The sequence below is a fragment of the Lacerta agilis genome, chromosome 2 (genome assembly GCF_009819535.1).
Source record: "Lacerta agilis isolate rLacAgi1 chromosome 2, rLacAgi1.pri, whole genome shotgun sequence".
Taxonomy (NCBI): domain Eukaryota; kingdom Metazoa; phylum Chordata; class Lepidosauria; order Squamata; family Lacertidae; genus Lacerta; species Lacerta agilis.
This window is the reverse complement of record NC_046313.1, coordinates 41,239,842-41,265,292: the sequence shown is the minus strand read 5'-3', so window position 1 is coordinate 41,265,292 and position 25,451 is coordinate 41,239,842. Positions and strand designations below refer to the sequence as shown.

Below are 25,451 nucleotides of genomic sequence, written 5' to 3'. Positions count from 1 at the left end.
ATTCATTTTATTTGCTTTGGCTCAGCTCTGCAATCTGTTTAGGTCATCTTGAATCCCAATTCTGTCATCAGTGGCACTGGCTACTCCTGCCAGTTTGATGTCACCTACCGGTACAAACTTCCCCCTAATCTCCATCCTTGAGACTGGGTGCTCTGTCCATCACATAGAGGGATCCTGCTGGAGGGCGAAATGTGTGTTTGTGCACAGGGCTCTGCATCCCTCAGGGGTCTTGAAGAATACATCACTCCCTCTGCCCATACATACCATCCATCACTAGTCTATGGCAAGCAAATTCCAAAGATAGAGGCTGATAGTATATTTCGTCTTGCATATTGATTTCATGGGCTGGTTCATACCTCAGCTTTTATTCAGTGTAGTTAAATATTACCGTATCAGAATTGATATGGCTTATTTGCTCACAAAGACTCTTCAGGTGATACATTTACTGAATTGCAAAGCAGGCGCTGTATACTGTAATATGAAAACATCCATTTTGCTTGGCTTTGGTTTATAACTATACGTTGAGATTACAGAGATGATGAACAAAACAAATGTCCTTCAAATCCAACAATAATAAGGACTAGACTTGCAACACCAGTTAGAAAAAGTAAAATCAAATATTTTTTCCCTATGTGGTTTTTGGTTTTCAAGTTTCATGGTGCTTTGACATCAGACTTGAAAAATGTTTCCTTTTATATTCAAGGGTATTGTGTACAGCAGTGATAAGAGTAACATGGAAAGCAATTGTAATGAATATATTTTAAGATTTAAATTTGTAGCTTGTAGCATTTTAAAATACATTTTAATGTGTTTTAATAAATTTATTTTCTTTTAATTAATAAATGTATTAAAATAGATTAAAATGTATTTAAAATGTATTTTTAAAAAACAGATAAAAACCACTTCAAAAGAAGAAAGCACCAGAGATTTACACATATTTTCATAGGTGCTTTCAATGCAAACGTTTATAAGAAAGTAGTTGTAAGTATTTCCTGCGTGTCATGCTAGGCATCTTCTATGTGTTGCTAGCTATGCAGGCTGAAAGCTAACCTCACTTTGCAGCAGGGATGGGAAACATGGCCTTCCCAGTGCTGTAGGACTCCCAGCTTCCATAATCCTTGACCATTGGCTATGCTGATCAGAGCTGATGGGAGTTGAGAGGACCACAACCCTTGGAGGGCCACAGGTTCCCCATCTCTGTTTTGCAGCTTATTTTCTCAAACCCATCAACATTGTATTATCGGAGAATTACAAACCTTATGGATTCCATTTGGTTCATCCTTCCCTTTTCATTCTGGAACTCAAGTTCTGGTTACTTTGATATGCTTTTGGCCTGTGGATTCTTTTATTAATTCCCACTAATCACATGTTCACACCCTTCCTCTAGTTTTCCATTTTTCTTTTCCAGCTGACACTTAAAATTCCTTGGCTACTGAGCATGCTCAAACCTCATTGGGTTGTTTGTTTTTACACCGTGTGTGCGTTTAAAAGATTTTCTGTACTTTTGGAAACCTCTGCATTTCCCCCAAGTATGTCAATCAATACCTCGTTTGTCAGTGGTCCTGTTTTGGCTGCAGCCCTGTCAGCACTCACCACCTGAGCTGACTATTAGAGGGAGTGATAAACAAATAGTGGTCAATAAATCGCTAGGATTCAAAGAGCTACCTGGTAAGATTTTCAAGAGCACATGCCCAGTGGGATTTTCAGCTTCCATTGTTTCAACAGTAGCTCCCCATGCCATATTAAATTGCTCTGAAAGGTAAGTTGAAAAGCTGTTTGGCCATGTGACATGGGATGACGGGGAGCTGCTGTTCAAGAGAAACCATTCTCACCTGCCCTTGATCTGCAGAAATAGCTGTCACTTATTGGATAATGGGTATAATTCAGCAGAAATATGTTGCACGGCCAAGTCCTATTGAAAGCAATTAATTACAATTAATACCACATAGATTTCAATAAGATTTAGTTGTGACTAACATTTGCTGGGTTGTGCCAGGCATTATAATTAAGCTATGTTTTTTCTATCTTCACGAACTGGATCTTCTGACATCTTTCTTGTTACTTTTCACCAAATAAAAATGTCTAAAGATCCAGTCACTGAGTTGGATCATGTTAGCTCCATTTCTTACCAAAGGACTGATAATTCTTGAGGTTTTCCTGTTGCTTTTTGGATATTTGTGGGTGTTTTGTATCGTGAACAAGAAAATCCCAAGTAGGGGAAGTGAGTAATTGGTTGTGCATTTGTTTATTGTAAGGGAAGTTTGCTGACACGATTATAAGTACGTTCCGTGTGACTTCTTAAACTAAGGCAGCAGTCCTGTACCCACTTTCCTTGGAACAAGCCCCATTGAATTCAATGGAATATACTTATGAATAGACCTGTATGCTGTTAAACGTACACAAACCTTCTGTCTGATGTGAACAAGAAAGTTTTAGCTCCTGCTGCCTTTTGAAAATATTCCCAGTTTGGGAGCTTCATGGGTGAACTATAGTTTGAGGCTGGGAAATTTAAACTGTCAAAATGGGATTCCTTTCAGTCAGTCAAAACTGAGCTCCCTAAAGCTCCTTAAAAGATGGTGTTAGTATCCATGAATCAAATGGTAGATATTATCAGCACAAGAAGCCCCCAAGGTGGGTACTAAAAAGTGTGTTTGGATGCCCTGAACAGTCTACTCGTTGCTCATCAGCATCCTCAGAACTGTCATTTCACCACTATTTGCTGTGGAGGTTATCTTGCTGGATTATTACTAGGTATATTGTCTTATGGGCTGGTCTTCTAACACCCTCTGTGTTTGCAGCCTAGGTTTTCCTCATTTTCATGGCTTCAGTCCCTTGGAGCTGTGGTGCTTCCAGAAGGTACGAAGAACCTCTGCCTGAATTTGTGATACTTCATGTCATTCGGAGCTCTACTCTCGTTTCCACATCTGATCCCTGAGCCTGGCCTCCTTTTTCAGGGGGCAATGCAGAGTGCATTCAAAGTCTAGGAGTCCTTGAGTCTGTGGCTATTGGGGAGCAAAGTAAACATAGCTGTTCTTCCCACATTAAGCAGCATGGTGGTGGCATGCATGCAGTGATAACAGCTGAAGGATCCACGTCTTTGCTCTTGACAGTTCCTTGCATGGAGTGCTCAGGCCCATTGTCCCCTCAAGATAAGATTCTCTGGAACCTGCCTTACAGTTGTTTGTTTCCAGCCCACCCTTTCTTGGCTGCTAGTGGTGTTGTAGCTTGGTAGCTCATTAGCTGTGGCTCACTGAATGCAGCGTGTTATGGGAATCTTCTCTTTATGTTGCACAAGTCCAAGGCACAGGTTTCCATGGTTATTCTAGAACTATTATTATTATTATTATTATATTGCCCTATACTCGCAGGTCTAAGGGTGGTTCACAGAATAAAATCAGAATATAAAACCACAAAATACATAATCAAAATAAAAACAACACCCCCCCCCAACACATTTTAAAAGGGCAAAGGGCTACTAATAGCTCTGTTCCAAGACTTAGCATGGGACATCTTGGGAGTGATAGTGTTATGGGGACAACATTGAAACATTACAAGCAGAGTTTCTGGTGCAAGTAATTAAAAATCTAAGTCTGTTAGAGATGGTGTTTTCCTAGCACGTTTGTGGTCTGCAGTAGCTTTCCTCTTTTCTGAGCTCTTCATTTGAGCAATTTGATACTGGGAATACTGGATTTGGTCCCAAGACTCACAAATGGGAGTTCTGCTCAAGCAGCAGAGCTTCCCAGCTCCTTTCTCCACAAATGCTCTTCAAAAATCTGTTCCCGAGTGGTAGAAGGATGGGAAATGGAGAGCATGTGCATGTAACAGAAAGTGCAAGTATCAAATTCAGGGGAAATGGAAATGCCATTCCATCACACAAGCCTCCTGTGGGACCCAACCCAGTTTGTCTCATGGGCAGTGGCCAACACTTTCTCCCATCCGTGTTGCCCTTGCCCTGCTTTCTCTGGAATTAGAAATGATTGGGTGGGAGTGTCCCTATATAACATGATTGTGCTTACCTGTTTTGTGCTAAAGTCTGATCCTTCCCATAGAGATGGGTTAGTGGAAGAGGCCTCTGCTGAGTAAGCAAATGCTGCTGTCCATTTAATGTTAGCTTCTATCTTTGTCCACCCCACCAGCATTTTGTCCTCTATACCCTGCCTGGAGCAAAATTCTCCAAAAGCACTGTATTTTCAAGTCATTGAGTTGTATCCAGCTAAGGCGAAGCTATATACACAGTAGACCCACTGAACTCGATAGACATGAGTCCTACTCAGAGAACACCCACTGAGATGAATAAATGCAACCCATTGTCTTCCTTTCCCCTACCTCCTGCTTGTGTCATTTGAAGATATCAGCTCTACTCAATACTTGTGGCCTTTAGGTAGAGAGAGTTGGAGTAGGTGGCTTTTGGGTATACTTTTAAACTGTGGCAGTAATAAACTTGACAGACATCAGCTGGTGTAGTATATGGTTAAGAGACTTGTGTATGCATGAGGAAGTCAGGTGTGCCATGAATTCACAAGGTGGTCTTGGATAAGGCAGACCCTAGTATGCATTATGGGGATAATAGTAACCAACATTACAAGGTTCTTGGAAGGATGATGTTGAAAATAATTGAAATATACTGTTTAGGGTTTGCTGCGTGTTAACCATCACATTTATCTGTATGGGCTTGCTAAGACTTTCTCCTCAACTACTTATTTTCCCCATTAAAGATTGTGTCTGATAAAAAAAAAAACATTAACTGTTCTATAGTCTTTTAAGGGCAATTATGCATTCACTGCTAACTCAGAATTTTCCCCCTCTCCTTTTCAGCACAGAGACATTAATCGCCTGCTGTATTTATGGAACCTCCCTACACTGCCATGAAGAAGGTCAGCTGGCCAGGCATGATATACAACTGAAATCTAGATTGCAGTGTATACTGGGAGAGAACTTTATACAAAAACCACCACACCCCTTTTCCAGGGCATCTGTACTTATTGTAAATTTACTTTGGAATTTGAAGTGTTAGAAACATTTTGTAAACTTGTTTTGCAATAAATAAGGCATGAGCCAAGGAGCCTGTTCAAGATGAACTTGCAAGGAACCACTTGAATTACTAGTATGAAGAATCACAAAGTGTACTCTTACTCTTAAAATGTGATAGTCTGAATAGGCCCTAGCAGTGGAGTCAAGACCTCTGGAAAGTTGGCTGTAAACTTCTGAACATTTACTTTTGTTCTTACTGTGTGTTATTTCACATCTTAACAGACTTTAGTATTTGGTGCAGGTGTTAGCAGAGCTGTAACCTATTTCTGGAAGCACGTCCACATTCAGCTGTGGTGTTAAGTACTGACAGTCCTGTTTGGAGGCCAAGGTTTCCCCTAGAGATGGTGATAAGAGCAGCGACAGTGAACTCCCATGTAATTCTTGAATAATTAGGGCCAATCTTTGCTGTTGTGGGAAATGTTTCTTTGATGGCCACAAAGATCATTCTGTAAAATGCAGGAATCACTGACAATACACAAATGTCTGTTTGCTTGTGATTCTCTAGCAGTAGCCACCCTAAAGTACAGCTACGGCTAAGATAGGGTAGTAACTGGTATCCAAAGTCATGTTTCCTTTCTAGTGAAGGAACATATTGCACATTAAATTAGTCCTGACTTGGTTGTGACTAACTTATTCATAACAGCCCGCTGTTAGATTGGGGTTTTAGCATTTCTAAAGTTAGTTGGTTTACAAGCCCTCTCCAATAAAACAAGTCTTAACTCTTATCCACAGGACTTGAGTATTTAACTGCCAGATGGTTCCACATTTCAATGGAAATCAACCTAGTTTTCCATAGGATTGCACTCACTATTAAAATCTGCTTTTCATATTACCCAGGTATAAAACCTTAACTTGCATTTAGTTTATTAACAGCAGATCAGGATTCCCCAGGAAGCTTGATGGGTTAATAAACACAAGTCAAAATGAATGCACAATCTGATGAAGTACAAATATCAAGTTCTTTTTAAAATATGACGATGCCATCTACACAAGAGTTAAGTCTTGTATGGCATTAAGATAACCATCTACAGATTAACAAAATATCTCTCTTTTCCAAAGTTACCCATACCAGCAAATACAAGCTGAAGTCTTGGCTTCATAATTTCCATGCATGTTGTAATTATACAAGATTTTCCCTTGGCTTTGACAGATTTATATTTTTAAATAGCATTCTAAACATGGGAAAGATGTATGAGTTAGTATATTACAATGCAATTCTATATTAAATATTTACTAAAAATGTCTGTGAAAACATTTAAAATTTTATTTATGAAAACAGTTCATAGCACCTTTTTAAGAGGTTCAACTGTACCAGTTTTCCTAAGAAATTAGAGAGGATGTTTAAAGGACAACAAGCAATTGCTTTGCAGTAGTCTTTCTACAATAGTCAAAGCAAAAGAGAAATAAAGTATACTCTACAATTTTCCAGCAAGATTAGAAGCTTATTTGGGCAAGGTAAAAGGTACTGCAGCGAGTCAGTGCAGTGTGGTTAGACAAAAATAAGCATCCTTTTTATTTAAAAGCAGGGTTGGGTGACTTCACTGGAGAAGGTGCACACACCTTAGGAGGTAACCATGGCACAAAATGATAGTTTTGACTCAGGAAAATGGTGTTGGCTGTACAAATAAGGGTACATATCTGGATTGATAATGGGTGGAGCCAGTAGTGCCTGCACAGACAACATCTTACTTTTAGCCTGTGCTCCTATTCCTTCTCCTTCAAGAGCACAACCACTGCCCATTTTACATCCATAACACTGTACGAAGTGGTAGAGCTACAGGTTTATGGGCAAAATAAAGATGGCAAGGTTGAAAAATGGACAAAATGGCTAGTTGGTACTACTCATGAAGAATTGAGAAACTACAGCCACCTTGTTTTTCACTTTGAAATGATTGTCAGGGAAAAATTGTAGTGGTAGAAGTAATGTATTGCTTTTCACCCTTTTGCTTTAGTTGCTTAATATTTAAGCTTTGCTTCATGTTACCTTTTTTGTCTGTTTGCTATGTCACTATGCCTCCTTCATTTGGTAGACTTGAATGAGGAAAAATGATTCAGCTTTTAAGGGTCACTTGAAATTAATTGTTCAAGAATGTTGTGTACCATCTATTCAATAAAGCCTTGATTTTTTTCCTGCACTTTTAAAAAAGATAAACAAGCAGTCGGTTTCTGCCTCTTCATCTGGTTGCTTATTTGACAGTACACGGCTAATTAATATACTCAAGCTACAATCCTAGACATACTTCTGTGTAATCAGACATAGGATTGCAGGTTGATAAACAGCTAACACTGCAATCCTATGTGTGATTACAATGTTTCTGCTGCTAGTACAAAGGATTGGGCCTTCATTTTGGTTTCCCCTGCTTCTGGAATGTTCCTCTACAGCCAGTGCTAACTTTTTAGCACTAAATGAAGAATTTATAAGTGTTTTTTAAATTGCCCACCCCCGTTTTTAGTATAGATTTTTAATATGTTTAGTTAACTACCTTGAAAACTCTTGTGAAAGGTGGGTGGAACATTCTGAAATAAAAACAGAACACACACTTGTGCTGCAGGATATTCCCAACCGAATAGGCTACAAGGTTTCTTGCTCCCCCTTGCAGCAGGCTCATTCTGTACCAAGTTTGCAAATCTGCTACTTCATTAGCAGCTGTAATACTGCCAACAGCTGAACTGTTGTTTATGTTATGGAGAATTAAGTATAGTGCTTCTTTGCCTGCCTTAGGAGCTTGGACATGATTATCTCAAAGTGGTGCTGGGATACGAACAAGCTGTACAAAATGGTATTGTAAGTACAGCAGATGCAAAGTCAATAACTTTTACCAGCTTTTTTGTATTGATATTGCCACAGGTGGTTATAGTTTGCCAACTGCCTCTGTCACTGCCCCCTCAAAAAAACAACCCCAAGCACTAAATGGATAAAATTATCAAGTCCTTGATGCGTTTACAGAGATAAACACCAACACAATTGCAGCTTTTGATAGCTGCAATTACCCAGGCTACTTTATACAGTATACTTACATTTATAGGAATTTGAAAAGCATTAATATGTTCCTTTGAATAAGAAGGCAACAAAATGCAGACCACAATACCATGAATGCTTTATTACACTTAGCAAAAGTGTCCTCTCTGAATAGAAAGGGATCAGCCCTCTCATTCACGCACATACGCTGCCAACTCCACAAACACACAAAATGGTTGTACTTTAGTTACAGGTATGGGAACACTGGATTCTTATATTTAGCAAAGCCAAACACTCCTCCCCCTTCATCACAAGGGAGGATAAAGAGTGCCCTAATAAAGTGCATCTAAGATGGCAGCGGAAATCAGACCACTTCACTCTATTCACCCACACCTGTAAAAAGTACCTCATAGAAGAGAAATGCATAAGACTATGTTCAAATCTTCATATTTAGATAAAGATGTTAGGCCTTAAAAGTTTTAATTCACCCTCTTTCTGCATTCATTGAAACGCCACAATTCCAATGCCACACTTTTTACCAGGAGTGGGTTGGGCTTATGTTATCGGTTGTTGTTATTTGGATTTTGAACGAAGTTGATAGAGTACGAGCCAGTTGAGGAATCCTGTTTCACCTGGAAGTTCTCTGTTGATAGGCCAAAAGGGCGCAGAACCAAGTTGCCAAGATCTTTCAGCTTGCCTGCAACACACACACAAAAAGCAATGTACTTCCCAACATGTACAAGAAACTACACAAGGTCAGTAATGAAGCAATGTTCCTTGCTGCTTGAACACTGTCCACAATAAGGAGTTCCAAATGAATTGGCTGCAAGCATTCCATTGTTCAAGAGTGCTAACACAGGAGTGATTATGTTCTGTACAGCACCTGCCTCATGACACTTAAGCAACAGTAGATGATCTGTCATTTGGAAAGATGGGCTGCACGTACTTGAAACTTTGTTTAGTCCTCTGTCACAAGTTACCTACATTAGTGTTGAGCACTGTGCCTATTCGAAGCTTATCTAGTTTGCATGTATGATCATTTTGTCTCCAAAAGTAATTAATCTTTGAGAACAGTGTTTTACTTATAGCTAATAAAGTAACTTTCAAAGTTGCTAAGAAGTTGTAGTAACCCTAAAAAAGTGCTGAAACCAAATGGTTTTTAGGCAGAAGTTACAGAACAAGTAAAAAAACCCAACCCAAAACCTAAATACAGTAAAGGCTGCCTGAAGACCATGAACTATCAACATGAAACTAAACACATGGGTAAGAGATAAGAAGGCAAAGTCTGTGCTGGATAAGCATGCTATGATCCACATAAAAGCTTGTATAAACTGAACACACTGGCCTGGGATCAGAGGCTTAAGAATTGGTTCGAATGAACAGCTCTTGTAGATGCAACTTTTGAAGAAGCAGCACAAAACATTTGCCTTCTGTCATATTCAAATGCCAGCTTTACTGCTAAAACTGAAAGAGTAGCTGTATGGCATTTTGGGGGTTCAATATTATGTTCAGAAACTCGCTGCCTTTCAAGTGCTGTGCTACAGATACTGAAGCAAACGTTAGCCTCGGCAGTTGAAATGTAGGACAGACTAGGTCATATTTCTGTCTGCTTTGCCTTTCATTCTAATAAGCATTATCATCTACATCGTACTGCCTCTGATCAGAATTTTAGATTATAAATCCACATAATTTCAAACTGAGCATACAGCATAGTGTGTAAACATTGGTGTTGAGGCACAGCATCTTACTAAAAAGGGGATTGTGACCAGAACCACATGACCAATCAGGTCCAGGTGAGATGCACAGACTCCTGGGGGCAGCACAAGAGGGAAGGGAGATTCTCACCAGCACAAGAGGGAAGGGAGATTCTGCACTCAGTATCCTGCTCAGCTACGAGTCTGGCAGAAATGAACCTGTCAGCTGTTTCTCAGATTCTGGATAGTGGTCACTATGCAATCCAAAGTGGTACTCTCCAATATGAATCTACTGGGAGTTTGCCTCTCAGAATGTGTCTCCCCCACACACCCATTACCCACAACCTGCATACCTACTGCAACATTCATGAGCAGCTGCCACTGCTTCCCGTTGGGTTCAAGAAGGCCCAGTGCAGACACTCCCATCCCAAAAATCTGGGGGGGGGGGGTTGGTGGTAAAAAGATGATCCACACATACTACAACACCCATAGATGTCTAGATCTGAACAAATATATCTGATTGCCCATTTTCAACAACAGTTGTCAAATCAGCAGCTTAAAAGTAACATTCAATAAGCTTTGATGTTTGTGGAGTTGGGATGGTCTGAGATGGGGCATCAGTGTTGTGAAAAATGAGGATCTCTGAAACCCAGAGATTTCAGGGATAAGTCAGTCGTAAAGTAGTAAGAGAAGTCATTAATTTGTGCAGGGATGGCTGTGTAAGAAATTCATGTTTTATACCAATGCATGGAAGCTACCACACAAGCAAGCTGGATACCAATGCCACTTACCCAACATCTCTTCCTTAAGTTTCTCATTGCGTTCTTCTATTTGTCTTGGCAATCGCTAAGAAAAAACAAACAAGAGAATCAATTCTTCAAAGTTGGCTTTGACAACCTGTTTATTTACCCATGACACATACTTTACATGATTTGATGCACGACAGCATGAAAAAACACAGGGGACACACTCATGGCCAGAACTCACTAGAACACTGCAATGCTACTTTACACGTGAAGAACTACTTCGTAAGTCATTTTATGGTGCAGAAGTGTTTGGTTGAGTAAATGCTGCCAAACTGGAAACCATCCAAAAATTCTTTTTCAGATCACTTTTGAACTTCCCACATGGCACTCCCATTGTCATTGTGAGATTTGAGGTTATTTTCTATAAAGTCCACAGTACACTGTGCCTTGCTTCTGTACTGGCTGAAATTACAGCACATGCCAAACACAAGGTTGCCCCTAAAAACATTACTTTGGAGCAAATTTCTGATAGATCAATACATGTGAAACCCTTATTACTCCACGGTCTGATTGTTGATGTCTTCAGGGTGACAAAATAGTGTACTGTAAGTTGCAAAGTAGTGTACTAAAAATAAAGCGAAAGAGCAGTACCTTCTGTTAGAAGGTGTCACCTCTGAACTAGACAATTTTCATTGTTTTATTACTCCCTGAAATGTTATTATCATCTTCTAGGTTACTCTCTTGAATTATCTGTTGAAGCAATGAGGAAGGGGTTTACAGCTTTGAGATTTTAAACTATGATCAAACTATGGTTCCAACTCAAAAAGCTTACTGTAGGTCAGTTCTTCCTTCTTAGAAATGAAGCTTCATTTTGGACTTAAATATGGGAATAAAGTAATCTGATCATACTTTTTCCAGATTTAAAAGTATGGTAGGCTGTCATCCTGGTAACCTTTAAGATTTAATATTTATGTCCAACAGTCACCAGGAGCCATCCACTCCATTATTTTGGGAGGGAAAGAAACTTACCATACAAGCTTCTCTTGCTTGATGGATTGATGGGTCTTTCTCCAACAAGTTTTTGTAGTCTTCTAAAGCTTCATCCAGCTTTTCTGTTTTCTCATATAGTTCTGCTCTCCTGAGCAGTGCCTTGATATAGTTTGGATTTAATTCCAGGGCTATAAAACAGAATTAAAGAAACAGCAGAAAAACTGAGGTAGGAAACTTTTTACTTCAAAGCCTAGGGCACCTCCAGCATGACCTAGTGTGAACCATACACAAATGGATTAATAATTAGTAATTTTATTGTTTGCTTTAATGTACAGTTATAGCAAATATAAGTGATCAAAACCCTTTGTGGACCATCTTGAACTTGATTTACCGTATTTTTCCGCTCCATAGGGCACACCGGACCATAGGGTGCACCTCGTTTTTAGAGGAGGAAACAAGAAAAAAAAACATTTTTCTGGTTTTCCTCCTCTAAAAGCCCTGTTTTTTTGAGGATCAGCTAAAAGTTTTGCAGCTTTTTTTGCAAAGGGAAAAGCCCCCTTTTTTTAGGATCAGCTCAAAGTTTTGCAGCTTTTTTTTGCAAAGGGAGAAAAGCAAAGAGGAAAAGCCCAGTTTTTATGGGGTTCAACTCACATTCCTGAAAAATCTTAAGGAAAGGGAGCCGTTTCTACAGTTTCCAGACAGATAATCTAATCAGCCAGTCACATGTCACTGGGGAAACAAACAACCGCCCTCTGCAGCACATTCAACAATGGAGGCCTGGGCAAGGGGGCGGGGCTGAAAGGGAGCTGGGGACTCTTATCTCTCTCCCGATCTCTTGCTGACCAGCTGCTGAGCAGGGTCCTTTCAACACCCCCGTTTCTCTTTGCAAAATAAAAAGCATGATCCTCTTTTGGCCCCTGGGCAATTCGGCTCCAGGGACCACCATTCACTCCATAAGACGCAGATATTTCCCCTTACTTTTCAGGAGGAAAAAAGTGTGTCTTATGGAGCGAAAAATACGGTACTTTCTAAGTGCAAGATCAAGCCATATACACAGCATGATTTCATGCTACACATGCGTGTCCATGGGGATCTTCAAGGAAAACAAGCAGCCCTGCTCTTGCAGAAGGAGTGAGGCTAGCTGGATGCTCCATCACCCAGGACAAGACCTGATGACCAGCTAAACGTTGGCACTTTGCAGACTGTGTTTTTGCCTGCATGGTCTGATTTCAAACCATGCTGGCAAAAATGGGTCGCCTGCCATCTTAAGACACCAGTTAATTAATCTATCAAATTTGGCCTGCAAGCCAAATGCAGCCCCCAACCCCACTTTAAATAAATGTTTCTCATTCCATGGAACAGAAACCACCCGTGGGTCTCAATTTGCTTTCAAGTGGGTCTCAGTTCCACAAGCTACCCAGTCTCTCTGCCTCAGTCCATGTGACAGCTCTTTGGTTAGACCAATGCCAGCACCAGCTGAATAAAGGTGATTGGAAGACCACTGGAGACCCCTCCAGTGGCGGGGGGGGGGAGGGAGTCTCCTTCCGAGAGGAAAGGGCTACAGGAGATGTTGAAGAAAACTAGAAAGATATAAATGTTCAATAATATAAGAAAAAAGTAACAAATTTGGAATAAGAAGACAGAGGGTAAGAGAGGAATGTTGTTCTAAATCGAGGAGGAAGAAGGACACATAAAAGGAGCAGGGAGGAGGAATGAAAGAAACCGGCCATTTTAGGGGTGATAAAGTACAAGTGTGAAAGGAGGACAGAAGAAATCACATGACATGAATAAAAACATTCTGAGAGACATGTTGGGCAGGGAGGCTGAATATAAAAGTTTCACATAAAAAGCCTCCAGATAATAAACTTTTACCTAAAATAAAAGTGAGAATGCTGGATCACAATAGTTGCAGAAGCAAAATCTGTATTTAGCTAGTGGAAAACTGAATGATGGAACTCCACAGAAAATTGCTATGACAAAGAACACAGCAACTTCCAAAGAAAGATTAGATGTCAACAAAAAACTGTCAGTAACTGCCGGCTGATTAGAACAAATTCTACCTAAATCACCATTTTAAACTGGGTTCATCTCTATACCTCCACTGGTGGGGTGGCTCTCAAGTAGGCCTTGGGGTATAAAGTTTAAGAATCCCTGCTCAAGATAACAGTCTTACCAAGACAACATGCTTTCGACAGAGCACAAGAACAGGAAAACAGTACCTTTGCTGCAGTCACTTATGGCAATTTCCCTCTTGTCCTGTAAAAGAAGAGGTGGCATTAACATTTAACACCAAACAGTATTTTTACAGAAATGCTAAATACTTAATTCTTTGTGATACTTATTCACATATTTTAATGTTTGCAGTGTAACAGAATCAGCAGACTTATTCTAAAGCTGTGAGGGGACTAACTCGGCTAAACTACTAGAGGCTAAGAAAAGTATGATCAGCATTTGTTGGCGAGCTCTTCCACAAGGGGACTTACGGCATGCAAATGTACCAAACTGCTGTACATTCTGCTGCACTGCTGTACATTCAGCAATCAGTAAAATAAAAGCATACTAGGCATACAATCGTAATTGTTGATGCAATAGACCGTGTTAACACTGATTTACTCTCTTGATTTAAATAGTTGGAATGGTGGAGTTTTTGGCTGGCATTGCTGGTCAAGCCAAATACTGCAGTCTCCAGCGAACATCCTTGCTTAGCAAGCCGCACCACCCCGAACCAGTCTTTCCCAAGGACAGCACACCTGGTTTGCCTGAACGTGCCTTCCAGCATCAGCATCCAACACCACCTTCTCAATGGAAGGACCGAGGAGGAACGCATCAAGTTGTTCAGTGCTGCTTGAAAGCATCCCAAGCACCTTCAAGCAGCAGCATGAAGCACCTCCCTGCCCACCTCACTCAGGAGAAGAGCCATTAGGAAGCACGCCCGGTTGAGCAATGGCATTCAAGCATCCTTGCCTGCCTTTCTTGCCCTGGAGGTTGCAGGAAGGGTTGCAGGGTTGGCCCAGCTTGGATGAGGATCTCCAGGCAACCACAACTCTGGAGCTGGCTGGGGCTGCTGTGCAACTGCCCCAGCCCCGTCCATCTCTACCGCTTCAAGTGAGGAAAAGACTGGTTACTCATGACATGTGCCAAAGGTCAGAGGGAACCTCTTAAGTCTGGAAGTAAGACTGTGCTGATCTGCCTGCTTAACAGAGGTCCCAGTTTTACTTTTTCTACTCAACACTGTTCCCGTGTTCTCCCACAGTGAGAAAAAAGTCTAAGAGAACAAAATGCCTTCAGCTGTCAAGTTTATAGCTGAAAGGGAAGATGAAAACAACAATCACATCCATTCTTGCTACTTCACTGTCTTGGGCATTACCTGTTTCATTCTTGCTGCAGCTCTGTTTGAATACAAAATGGATCTGTCTGTGTTACAGCAGGCTGGACAAACCAGCAGAGCTCTTGCATAAGCATCTTCAGCTTCTTTATATTCTGCAGTTGAAATGAAATGTCAAGATGGAAGACAGTAAGTGCACACACAAGAATTAATGCCTTGAAGGCATGCCTAGCATCACATTCCCCATCCCCCCAATTTAATTTTTCAGAAAAAATACACTGCTAAAACAAACAAAAAAGCAATGTATCCCAGTCCGAGTCATCAAGGATAACTAGAAGCATTACCAAATGTTCAGAATCTCATACCAACCCTTTTGAGGGCTTAGGGGCCAGTCATAGCACATTACAACAGATTAGACATCTTTAACATAGGTGAGGAGCTGCTCATGGTAGATAGGACTAGCCCAATGCAATTAGGAGACATCATTAAGGAAGGGGAGTTGAGAATAGGGCAAGGCTCCACAAATACACTTCGTTTTAGTTGCTAAGGCAACAAAAACATAATTCTGGCAACCTGGAATGCAGATACTGGTAGCCAAGGTCTATTCTCCTGACAGTGCACCAAGCCTTGGAGATACTGGAGAAGCAAGAAGACCATTCTACTTTTGAACAATCTCTGTGATTTCAGCACAAGTAGTATGGGTCCTTACCCTGCTTCCCAGCACTGAGCCAGAGAAGAGAACAAGGGATTCCCCCCACCATAAAGTCACTGGGACTAGAGCATGGTGTGATGTATTTCTTCAGAATAGAACAGGATGATGGCAAGCCCATCTATTAAGGTCAAACAAAATGTGAAGACCCTTGCTAAAAGTGTACTCATTGTCTGAGTGCCAACCTTTATGTGCCCCAAAATGGCACCATCCAAAGACAAGAGGAAGGCTATCAGCAGGATATGGGGAATCCTGAGGTTTGCAGAAGCACTAAACATATTTAAGAAAATATAGCCCCATGGTGACTATTTTAAGAATTCCTTTTAACTTTCCTCAGACTGCTCTTCTGTGGCATAGTATACTTTTACCCAGCTTCTCATATGCTTCTCATATGCCCATAAAAGAAAATGGCAGCAACTCCCTCAGAGCTGTTATCCCAAGACTGATTGAAAGGGGGGGGGGGGACAATCAATGACAGAGCTGCCTCAAAATCTACAATGGATTTAATCCCAAGTAAGCACAAGTATGACTGCAGTTGTGGAATCTTAACTCCCAGAACCCTTAAAAGAGAATTCCCAAATACAATAAGGTATAAAATCCTTATAAAGTCCTCTCCAGGGGTATATATTCCAAATATGGCTGGTCATAAGAAGACTACATAAACACCTATATGGGCCACATCAATCACCTGCACAGATGACAAATTCTGCATAGGATTTGTCTTTAGACTGACCACAATTTGGGTATTACACAGTTGTAATTCACCCACCTCCTTTCTTAAACTGTTCATTTCCTTCTTCTTTTAATTTTGTGCTCTCATTTCTTCTCTTCTGCAATACATAGAAGACCACATAATAAATATCTGAAGCAAGTAAGCAAAATAGCTTATTATTTGATAATATCACAATGGAAACTGTAATCTGAAATATGGAAATAGCTATCCAAAAACCCATCGATTATTTAGTATTTTGCCTATTTTGTACATACTTTTTAATGTTTTGATTTCTAAAAAGGAGACATGTTTCAAAATTTGAGTGAAGTCTTCTGCCCGCCAAAAAAGCCCAAGAGTTCTTGAGGCTTGGCTATCCACAAATGCTAACAGTAGGCAAACCATAACCATAGCAAATTTCATTTTCCTAGCTTAAATGGTAGGAGGCTTTCCTTAGGCAAGGAGAACCTACCAAGTGCTTGTTTGAGACTTCCCCAAACCAAGGCTGGAGTTGTTTGAATTCAGTCTTGTAGTTCCAAGAACCACAAAAACTATTCACCCACTTGGGAAAAAGTGAAGGAAGAATTTATATGTTCTTTGGTAAAACAAGGAACAGTCAACTTTTATGGAAAAATAAGCTTTCAAGAATTACAGCGCTCCACCTCTTTTCACTAACTACCACATGCTCTTCTGTTCCCAAATCCTGTTTAAGACTTTCCACCCTGGACTACCCTGTGGAGGTAGGAAGATGTCTAGCCACCAACACCTTCTACCTCTTTTACTAATTTCTCAACTTTCTCAAACCTCTGCCTCTCTATCCATTCCTTCCATTGGCCCCCTCCTCCCCCCTTAATCCTCTTTTCACTGGTCTCTAGTTCCTCATCTTTTCTGCCCTCTCCCCATTCCCTAAGGTCCCCTCCCCACAATAGCTCTTTCATCCTCACATCCATGACAGCCAGGCTTACTACTTTCCTGGCTCCTGAGCCAATTTCTGCTTCCTAGTTCAGGTCCTGTGACATCATAAGAGCTCAGCCAATAAATAGAGGGCTTGAAAGGCAACACTCTACATTTAACTTGAAAAAGTGTAACACACACACACACCTTTTTGTACATTCTCTGCACATTTTTTTAATATAATAGAGAGTTCAGCTTTACTAGACACAAGTTGCATGTTACCCAGTGGAGAATCTGATTTTGTTTTTAAGTGCAAACACACACCTCATTGTTTATATACTGCTGAGTCACTGTTGCACATCTTTCTTGATATAAAAGGAGAAATGACTGTGTCTGAACCCTAAAAAGCAGCTTTGCTTGAGGAATGCATTTTAATCCCTTTATTAACCTTAGTTATCCAGTGTTAGAATTCCCCAACCCACCCTTCGTTCACTGCACATAAGCTAGTTGACAAAACCACTGTTGCTTTTGTTGAATGAGAAACATAACAAAATAATTAAAGGATTAACTCTTATTTTAGATGAATATTCTTGCTACTGAATAAGCATTGCTTGCAAAGGTGAAAAGCAGGGGTCAGCAAACTTTTTCAGCAGGGGGCCAGTCCACTGTGCTTCAGACCTTGTGGGGGGCCAGACTATATTTTGGAAAAAAAAAATGAACGAATTCCTATGCGCCACAAATAACCCAGAGATGTATTTTAAATAAAAGCACACATTCTACTCATGTAAAAATACGCTGATTCCTGGACCGTCCGCAGGCCAGATTGAGAAGGCGATTGGGCAGGATCCGGCCCCCGGGCCTTAGTTTGCCTACCCATGGTGAAAAGTCCAAATCCAGACAATCATGTCGCAAACAAGCAAGATCATATGTGTCTTCTAGCAGTTCTGACACGAGGAATAATCTCACCCACCACCAACAAGCACAGCTTTTTAAACTTTTAACAGCTGCCTTTTCTAAATCCTGAACTGAATCAGACAACTCTGTTAAGTCAAACGAGACTTAAAAATCTAGAAGAGTCTAACACAAGAAATTAAAAAAGCACAGCCTGCACACAATTGTACAGGAGACACACACTGCCCATTTCTGTTTTAGGATGACAGAGAACAAGTGCAACAGAATAATCAGAAGACAAACAGAAACAAAACAAAGAAGTGGTAAGGGAAAAGTCAGTGTCTCTGGCAAATATGGATAACACAGACAAAAAACGAGCAAATAATGACCCTGCTTGCAATCACATGTAGCAACATTCCCTAACTTGGTGCTGTGATGGCTAGGGCTGATGGCAGTAGTAGTACAAAATATCTGGAGGGCATCAGGTTGGGGAAGGGTGACATATAGGAAAACAAGGAATGTCTCTGTGGATTCCTTTATCTTGACAAATGACACTTAAGCTGTGGGTGGGGAGAGTCACAGTGCTGGAATTTAATAACAAACCCTTCAAACTTCATAAAACAGGGGGATGTGTAAACCTGTGCCCTGAAAAGATTGCAATCCAACTAAATCATTGTGTGCATGGAATGACTTCCATGAGCACAATGGATTCATTTAAGTAGTTCTGCATGCACAATGATTTCATTAGATACTTGCCAATAAGCCCCACTAAGCTCAAAAGGATTTACTTCCAAAGTATTGCATGAACAGGAATTGACTGCTGTAGGTGGGAGTAAATTTGACTGAAATCAACAAAAGCTATTTCCAATTTTTTAAAAAAGAGCAGGACTATGTTGAAAGATTTCATTTTTTAAAACATAAATACTAGAAAAGCTAAAATTCAAAACATACTCATTGGAACGTTGTTGCATTTAAATCAATGGGACATACTTCCAAAGAAATATCATTAAAACCAGAGTGCTAATCCACACAATGTTTAAAGAAATATTTGTAGTTTCATTAAAGCATACCTGTTTTTCTTCCTCGGACATATTTTTCTCTAGTTCTAATAAGTCCTTTTCATCTAGCTCTATTTCATTTTCTAAAGGATCTGCCTTATTATTGTAATTCTCTTCTGCCACTCCTGCTTCAAAAGAGTCATTACAGTCATGGAAGAGGTCTTCGTCTTCTCTGGACTCAGAGTGAGGCAGCTGACTCACTCCTTCTTTGGCGATTTTGGGGACATGCACGTTATTACAATCTGGCTGTGAAGGACTGCTTTGTTCCTCTGAGAGTTTCAAACCCTCAACTAATTTTTCAGGAGAAATTGAATCTTCAGATTCCATGTTGAGCCGACAAACTTGATTTTCTGCCTTCAACAAACAAAAAAATAAAAATTATATATGGCAACAGATATGAAATCTTTAAACAATGCTGGCAAAATCTTAACACAGGGGTCAGCAACCTTTTTCAGCCGTGGGCCAGTCCACCATCCCTCAGACCATGTGGTGGGCCAGACTATATTTTGAAAAAAAATATGAATGAATTCCTATACCCCACAAATAACCAAGAGATGCATTTTAAATAAAAGCACACATTCTACTCATGTAAAAAACATGCTGATTCCTGGACCATCCGCAGGCCAGATTGAGAAGGCGATTGGGCCACATCCAGCCCACGGGCCTTAGGTTGCCTACCACTGTCTTAACACATTTAATCACAGAATCAGCTATAAACTGATAGTTGGATCTAGAGATACTTCCCTTCCACCATTTTAGCTTCATCTATGAAACATTAAGATATACTTCAGCATTCTCAAAGCAGTACTCTTCCAAAGCAAGCTAAACCATAAAGTGGGATTTGGTACAAATTTATGCTATTGTATTTTGAACAAGATTATAATGTATTTCAACAGTAATCCAGTGCCTTTAGTAGCAGCATGATGAGAAACTGTTCCCAGATGCAACTCAATCAGTTATTGAACACACTAAAATATTGCCACATGAAACTGCCTTATTATTTAAAGTCTGACCACTGTCTTCTCTGACTCTCCCCAGGGTGAGCCTTGCTACCTCAATTTTGTATTTTAACTGGAGACACAAGGGATTAAACCCTGGACTTCAATGTGCAAAGAATGTGCCCTCCCAATCAATTATGGCTCTTACCCCAATACAGTATTGCAATTTATTTGTTTTACAGGCTTATGTCATGCCTTTAAAATAATAATAATAATAATAATAATAATAATAATAGTAATAATAAAGCAACTAAAAGAAATTACAAAAAACCGTGTAACCCGCTCCCACTCTTCTTCTCCCACCCGCGAGAACAGGCTTGGCTTTTGAACTAATCCCGGCAACTCCTCACATTCAAGGTGAGAAATCATGCCCGCAGACACCCAAGCCTCAAACGTGACTGGCATCACAGCAGTGGGTACGGCAACTGAACCCACGATCGCCCCACCAGGAACAGCAGCCATGGGCTGCCATACCAGACCAGTGAAGCCATAGAGACATTTTGCAAATTCCTCCTCGCAGAGCTGCTAAAGCCGAACACACACACACACACACACACACACACCACGTCCTTATTTCACGAATTCGAGGCGTTCCCCCCTCGGTCCTCTTCACCGTTAGTGCTGACAGGAGCCAGTGATCAAGAATCCGGGGCCCTTTGACAAGCAAGCTCGCTCCCCGTAGCTCCCCCGCCCCTGAAGCATATCCTACTAAGGCAGGTAACCCAGGAGCTGCACCCACCCCCGCCGCCCCCGAAGCCCCACTTCGCCCACTACCCTCTTTCCCTCCCTCAGAGGCCCGTACCTATCACGTCTCTACCCGCAACTCCACTACTTCCTGACGCCGCGTCGTTCACGCGCCGCGCTCCCCTCACGTCACTTCCTGTTTCCTTCGCTTGGAGGGAGGCTTCGGAGAAAGGAGCGTCGGTAACGTCACGCTCTCGTCTCGGAGGGGTGGACGTCGAGCCTCACCGGCCAATCAGCGTTGCGGTGGCGCCAAGGGAGGCTGGCTGTCCAAAAGGCGGGAGGGGAGGCAGCGGCGCTGGAGTGTTTGCCATGGCGGAGATCCCTTACATCGCCATGCAAGGCACTCTTATCGCCGCTTGCTTAGAAGTTATTGTCAGTGTTTGCTCCCTAGCAAGTGGCTTTGTGGCTGCGGTCGAAGAGCCCCGCAGAGATGGATCATGGCGCTTCTACTGCAGCGCGTAGACTAGGGCAGTTCCCGGTGAAATAAAGGGGGACAGAATTTGCCACCGTAAATTTTTACTTTCCTGTTAAGTGATTGAGGAACTCGAATAATTACAGACAAGGCAGAAATTCAGAGCACCATTTTTTTTTTAATGTAATCTGGATTGCATGTCCTCGAATATGGGCAAGGTTTCTCTCCGTGGACAAGAACTAAATTAAGAATAAACTTTATGCAGTGTGTGCTTTCTTTCATGAAGGAAATGTTCTGGTTGGCTAAAGATGGTCCTGCATACATTAGAACCAGGATCTCTGAGATTCCTTCTATATTCCCTTTATAGGGCTACAGCCATTTTTATAAATCTTCTTTTAAAAATATAATTTTATGCTGCAGCAAGTAGAGAGGAAGTCGAGAAGATACCCAGTATCATCGTTTTTTTCACATTTCCAAAAAGCAAAGCCCAAAATAGATTCCACTAGAGGGCCCAAAATGCTTACTGATATGCCCACTCATCAGTTCCCAAACTACTTTAAAAAGACTGAAAAGCTGCTTAGAAGTATGTCAACACACATGAATAAGCTTTAAAAAATCTGAAGTGCAAGAAATAAATTTGATAGGACATACAGAAAAGAAGCTTGCTATTTATTTGGGTACCTAGGAAAATTTACTACTTTTGCTCTAACAGGATAACCAGTATTCTGATCCTAAGCACTTTTAGAAAATCCTTTTGATTTAAGATTGAAATAAAACTTTTCAAATAAGTGACCCTAAGCATGCTTACTAGGAAGGAAGTTCCATTGAACTACCGTACATAGGATTTGTTTGAATTCAGGCTGAAAACTGGTAAAGGGACCCCTGACCGTTAGGTCCCTTGCGTACGACTCTGGGGTTGCGGCGCTCATCTCGCTTTACTGGCCGAGGGAGCCGGCATACAGCTTCCGGGTCATGTGGTCAGCATGACTAAGCAGCTTCTGGTGAACCAGAGCAGTGCACAGAAACGCCGTTTACCTTCCCGCCGGAGCGGTACCTATTTATCTACTTGTACTTTGATGTGCTTTCGAACTGCTAGGTTGGCAGGAGCAGGGACCGAGCAATGGGAGCTCACCCCGTCGCGGGGATTCAAACCTCTGACCTTCTGATTGGCAAGCCCTAGGCTCTGTGGTTTAACCCACAGTGCCACCCGTGTCGAGGTATGCAAAATAAATAGGGTGCCTTTAAATAAGCCAAAGCTATATGCTATATATCAATTGGGGTGTGAACTTTATTAAAAGATTCCTCGGTAAACTTTCAGGGCACAGGAGCTCTCACAAAGCAGTGTTTAAAAATAAAGAATAAACAATCACATTAAAAACAACAGTATAAATAAATTCAAACAATTAAGAAAATTAAGTTTGAAATGAAAAACAAGTAGTTGCTGGGACCATGTCCTGAAAGCAGTGCTAAAGAGAAGCTAGTTTTAGCTGAAATTCCTAAGGGCCCATTATTCAGTGCCTTCTCTTGATAAACATAAAATAAAATAAAATAATAAATAAAAAATATCAAAAAATCAAATGGAACTAATTTCTCATAAGCAATAAGTCCTTTGTTGCTGCACTTTTCACTTTTGAAAAGGTATAATGACAGACAAAGCCATGCAAGCTTGCATATGTTCCAGACAATGCCTAGAGACTTGCAGAAGTATGGCCATAGAGTTCCATTTTCAGCCTCCTGTATTTGAAGATGCTCATTGGTGCCAGCTGTACTATTTGTTGTCAGCTGTACTACCAATGCCCTAGAGTGGCTCAGGCTAGGACTGTGAAGCAAATTGCAATCCCAATTGTTTAAATCAGATTAAGATTTACAGCCTGAGCAATACCTTTGCTATGTGCTGCCTAAGACTGCTCTGTGAAGTCATAGGTCAGTAAATTTTCAACTAAGGACATTGAGATTCCTGCATTGCAGGGGGTTGGACTACATGACCCTCAGGGGTTCTTCCAACTCTACAATTCTATGATTCGATGACTTTGCAAGTTATACACTTAACAGTAATACTATGCCAGCTCTCATTTAAGGACATTTATTTTACTATTTCAGCACAATTGGAGGCTAGCATCAGCTAACAGCTGGCAAATTTAAGGCAGGGATGGGCAAACTCAGGTGCAGGGCCCAAATGCAATCCTCTAGGCATCTCTGGGCCTCTGGTTTCTCCACAGGTCAGAGTTGGAAGGGACCACAAGGGTCATCTAATCCAACCCCCTGCAATGCAGGAATCATTTGTCTAATATGTGGCTCAAACCCACGACCCTGAGATATGCAGCCCATGGTTGAAAACAGTTCCCACTTCTGATTTAAGGCATGGATAGTGCCAAAGAAAAGAGAGTTTGCATTTCCACTATTCTGATCCTAGTTCTCACAGAAAGGGGGTCCATTTTCCCAGGTGCTTCTCACACATGATAAGAGAATGCAGGGGTGCCAACTTGAATAAAATATTGGGGGGGGGCAAGCACCTAATCAATCACGAGACACAGCACACACATTATTTGAGTGGCAATGCCCACTGACTTTTGGGAGCCCCCTCCAATATCTTATTCGGGGGCCCAGGGGACCTGAGCCCCTAGGAGTTGGCTCCTATGAAGGGAAGGCAGGTGAAAGAGAGGCCAGCGTAACTGACATCGTGAGGATTAACCAGGACTGCAGTTTAGCTAACAAGCTTGTCTCTTGCCCAGCCTGTTTAGCTATTTAAAGCATTGTAAACAAAATAATCAATGTGACAGGGGAGAGTCTGAATCAGACACTTTCTGCTCTGAAATCCCAAATATAGAAAAGCTGCTTTCTTGGGCTATCAAGTAGCATGCAAAACATTAACATGTCAAATAGCAAGGAATATAAATAATGTTTCATCTTTGGAGAAGGGAGATGGAGAGGGAGAACATTGCCCTACAGTGCAGCTTGTCAAAAGGCATAGGTGGCACAAATACCCAAACCAGGAGCTTCCCCCTACCTGCATCTCCCCATTGCTGGATTCCTGTCATTAAAATAGATTGTTATTTTTCTTTCAGGGAGCTTAAGAAGAAGAAGAGGAGGAGAAGAGTTTGGATTTGATATCCCACTTTATCACTACCCGAAGGAGTCTCAAAGCGGCTAACATTCTCCTTTCCCTTCCTCCCCCACAAGAAACACTCTGTGAGGTGAGTGGGGCTGAGAGACTTCAAAGAAGTGTGACTAGACCAAGGTCACCCAGCAGTTGCATGTGGAGGAGCGGAGACGCGAACCCAGTTCACCAGATTACGAGTCTACCGCTCTTAACCACTACACCACACTGGTGTAGTATGGGACACATCTCTTTTTTTATATATAAGATTTTTTATTATTTTCAGCATAAGGAACAAAAACGATACACATATACAAATACACAAAGAAATAGCAAAACATAATACACAATTCAAACAAAAATCACAATAAACAAAAGAAAACATATACCTACCTAAAATAAACAAAAACATATATTCATCCTTATTAATTCTAGTTTCAATCTTCTTCAACCATAGACCTCCCCCGCAAACCCGGCTGCATTCAACATCAATATACTTTGGTAGCTTTGTATCTTTTTCCATAAACATTAACAATACTTCTTAAAATCTTTAGGATAATTAATCAAATATAGTTCAACGCTTAAACTACGCATCCTAACATTCTTACAGATTTAAATCATTCATAACAATATTTCTTATACACATTTTTATCTAACATCACTTAGCTAAAGCCAATTCATCTAGCTAATTCTGCTCAAATATTTAATTTTACACACTTATTTAAATAGTCTTTGAAGTTCTTCCACTCCTGAAGCACCTTCTCCTCCCTCTGGTCTCGGACTCTCGCGGTCAGTTCGGCGAGTTCCATAAAGTCCATTAACTTCATCTGCCATTCTTCCACTGTTGGGATCTCTTCACCTTTCCAGTTTCTTGCAAGTAGAATTCTAGCAGCTGTTGTGGCATACATAAAAAACACTCTATCCTGACTGGGTATCTCACCATTGGTCATGCTCAAAAGAAAAGCCTCTGGTTTCTTACTAAAGGTAATTTTCATTACCTTCTTGAGTTCATTATAAATCTTCTCCCAGAAGGCCTTTACCTTTGGGCATGTCCACCACATATGATGGAAGGTGCCTTCCACAGATTTACACTTCCAACACACATTACTTGATGCAGGATATATCTTAGCTATCTTAACTGGTGTTAGATACCACCTATATATCATTTTCATTATGTTTTCTCTTAGCACAGTA

At 40.9% G+C, this 25,451-nt stretch overlaps 2 protein-coding genes across 3 annotated transcripts in view; one reads left to right on the top strand and one right to left on the bottom strand.

The window, feature by feature from the left end:
- Positions 1–7,177, top strand: part of PWWP2A (PWWP domain containing 2A) — a 28,194-nt gene extending 21,017 nt beyond the window's left edge. For both annotated transcript variants that reach the window (XM_033139796.1, XM_033139795.1), the window contains exon 3: positions 4,816–7,177. In XM_033139796.1, coding sequence (XP_032995687.1) covers positions 4,816–4,829 — 14 coding nt within the window. In that variant the 3' untranslated portion in view covers positions 4,830–7,177. The remainder of the gene's footprint in view (positions 1–4,815) is intronic.
- Positions 7,178–8,112: 935 nt separating this feature from the next.
- On the bottom strand, positions 8,113–20,897 carry TTC1 (tetratricopeptide repeat domain 1). The gene is made up of 8 exons (XM_033139793.1): positions 20,807–20,897; positions 19,019–19,360; positions 16,224–16,284; positions 14,788–14,900; positions 13,640–13,676; positions 11,460–11,608; positions 10,476–10,530; positions 8,113–8,687 (listed from the first exon to the last, which is right to left on the bottom strand). The coding sequence occupies exons 2-8, from the start codon at positions 19,331–19,333 to the stop codon at positions 8,551–8,553; spliced, it is 867 nt and encodes a 288-aa protein (XP_032995684.1). The 5' UTR covers positions 19,334–19,360; positions 20,807–20,897; the 3' UTR covers positions 8,113–8,550.
- Positions 20,898–25,451: the final 4,554 nt, after the last annotated feature.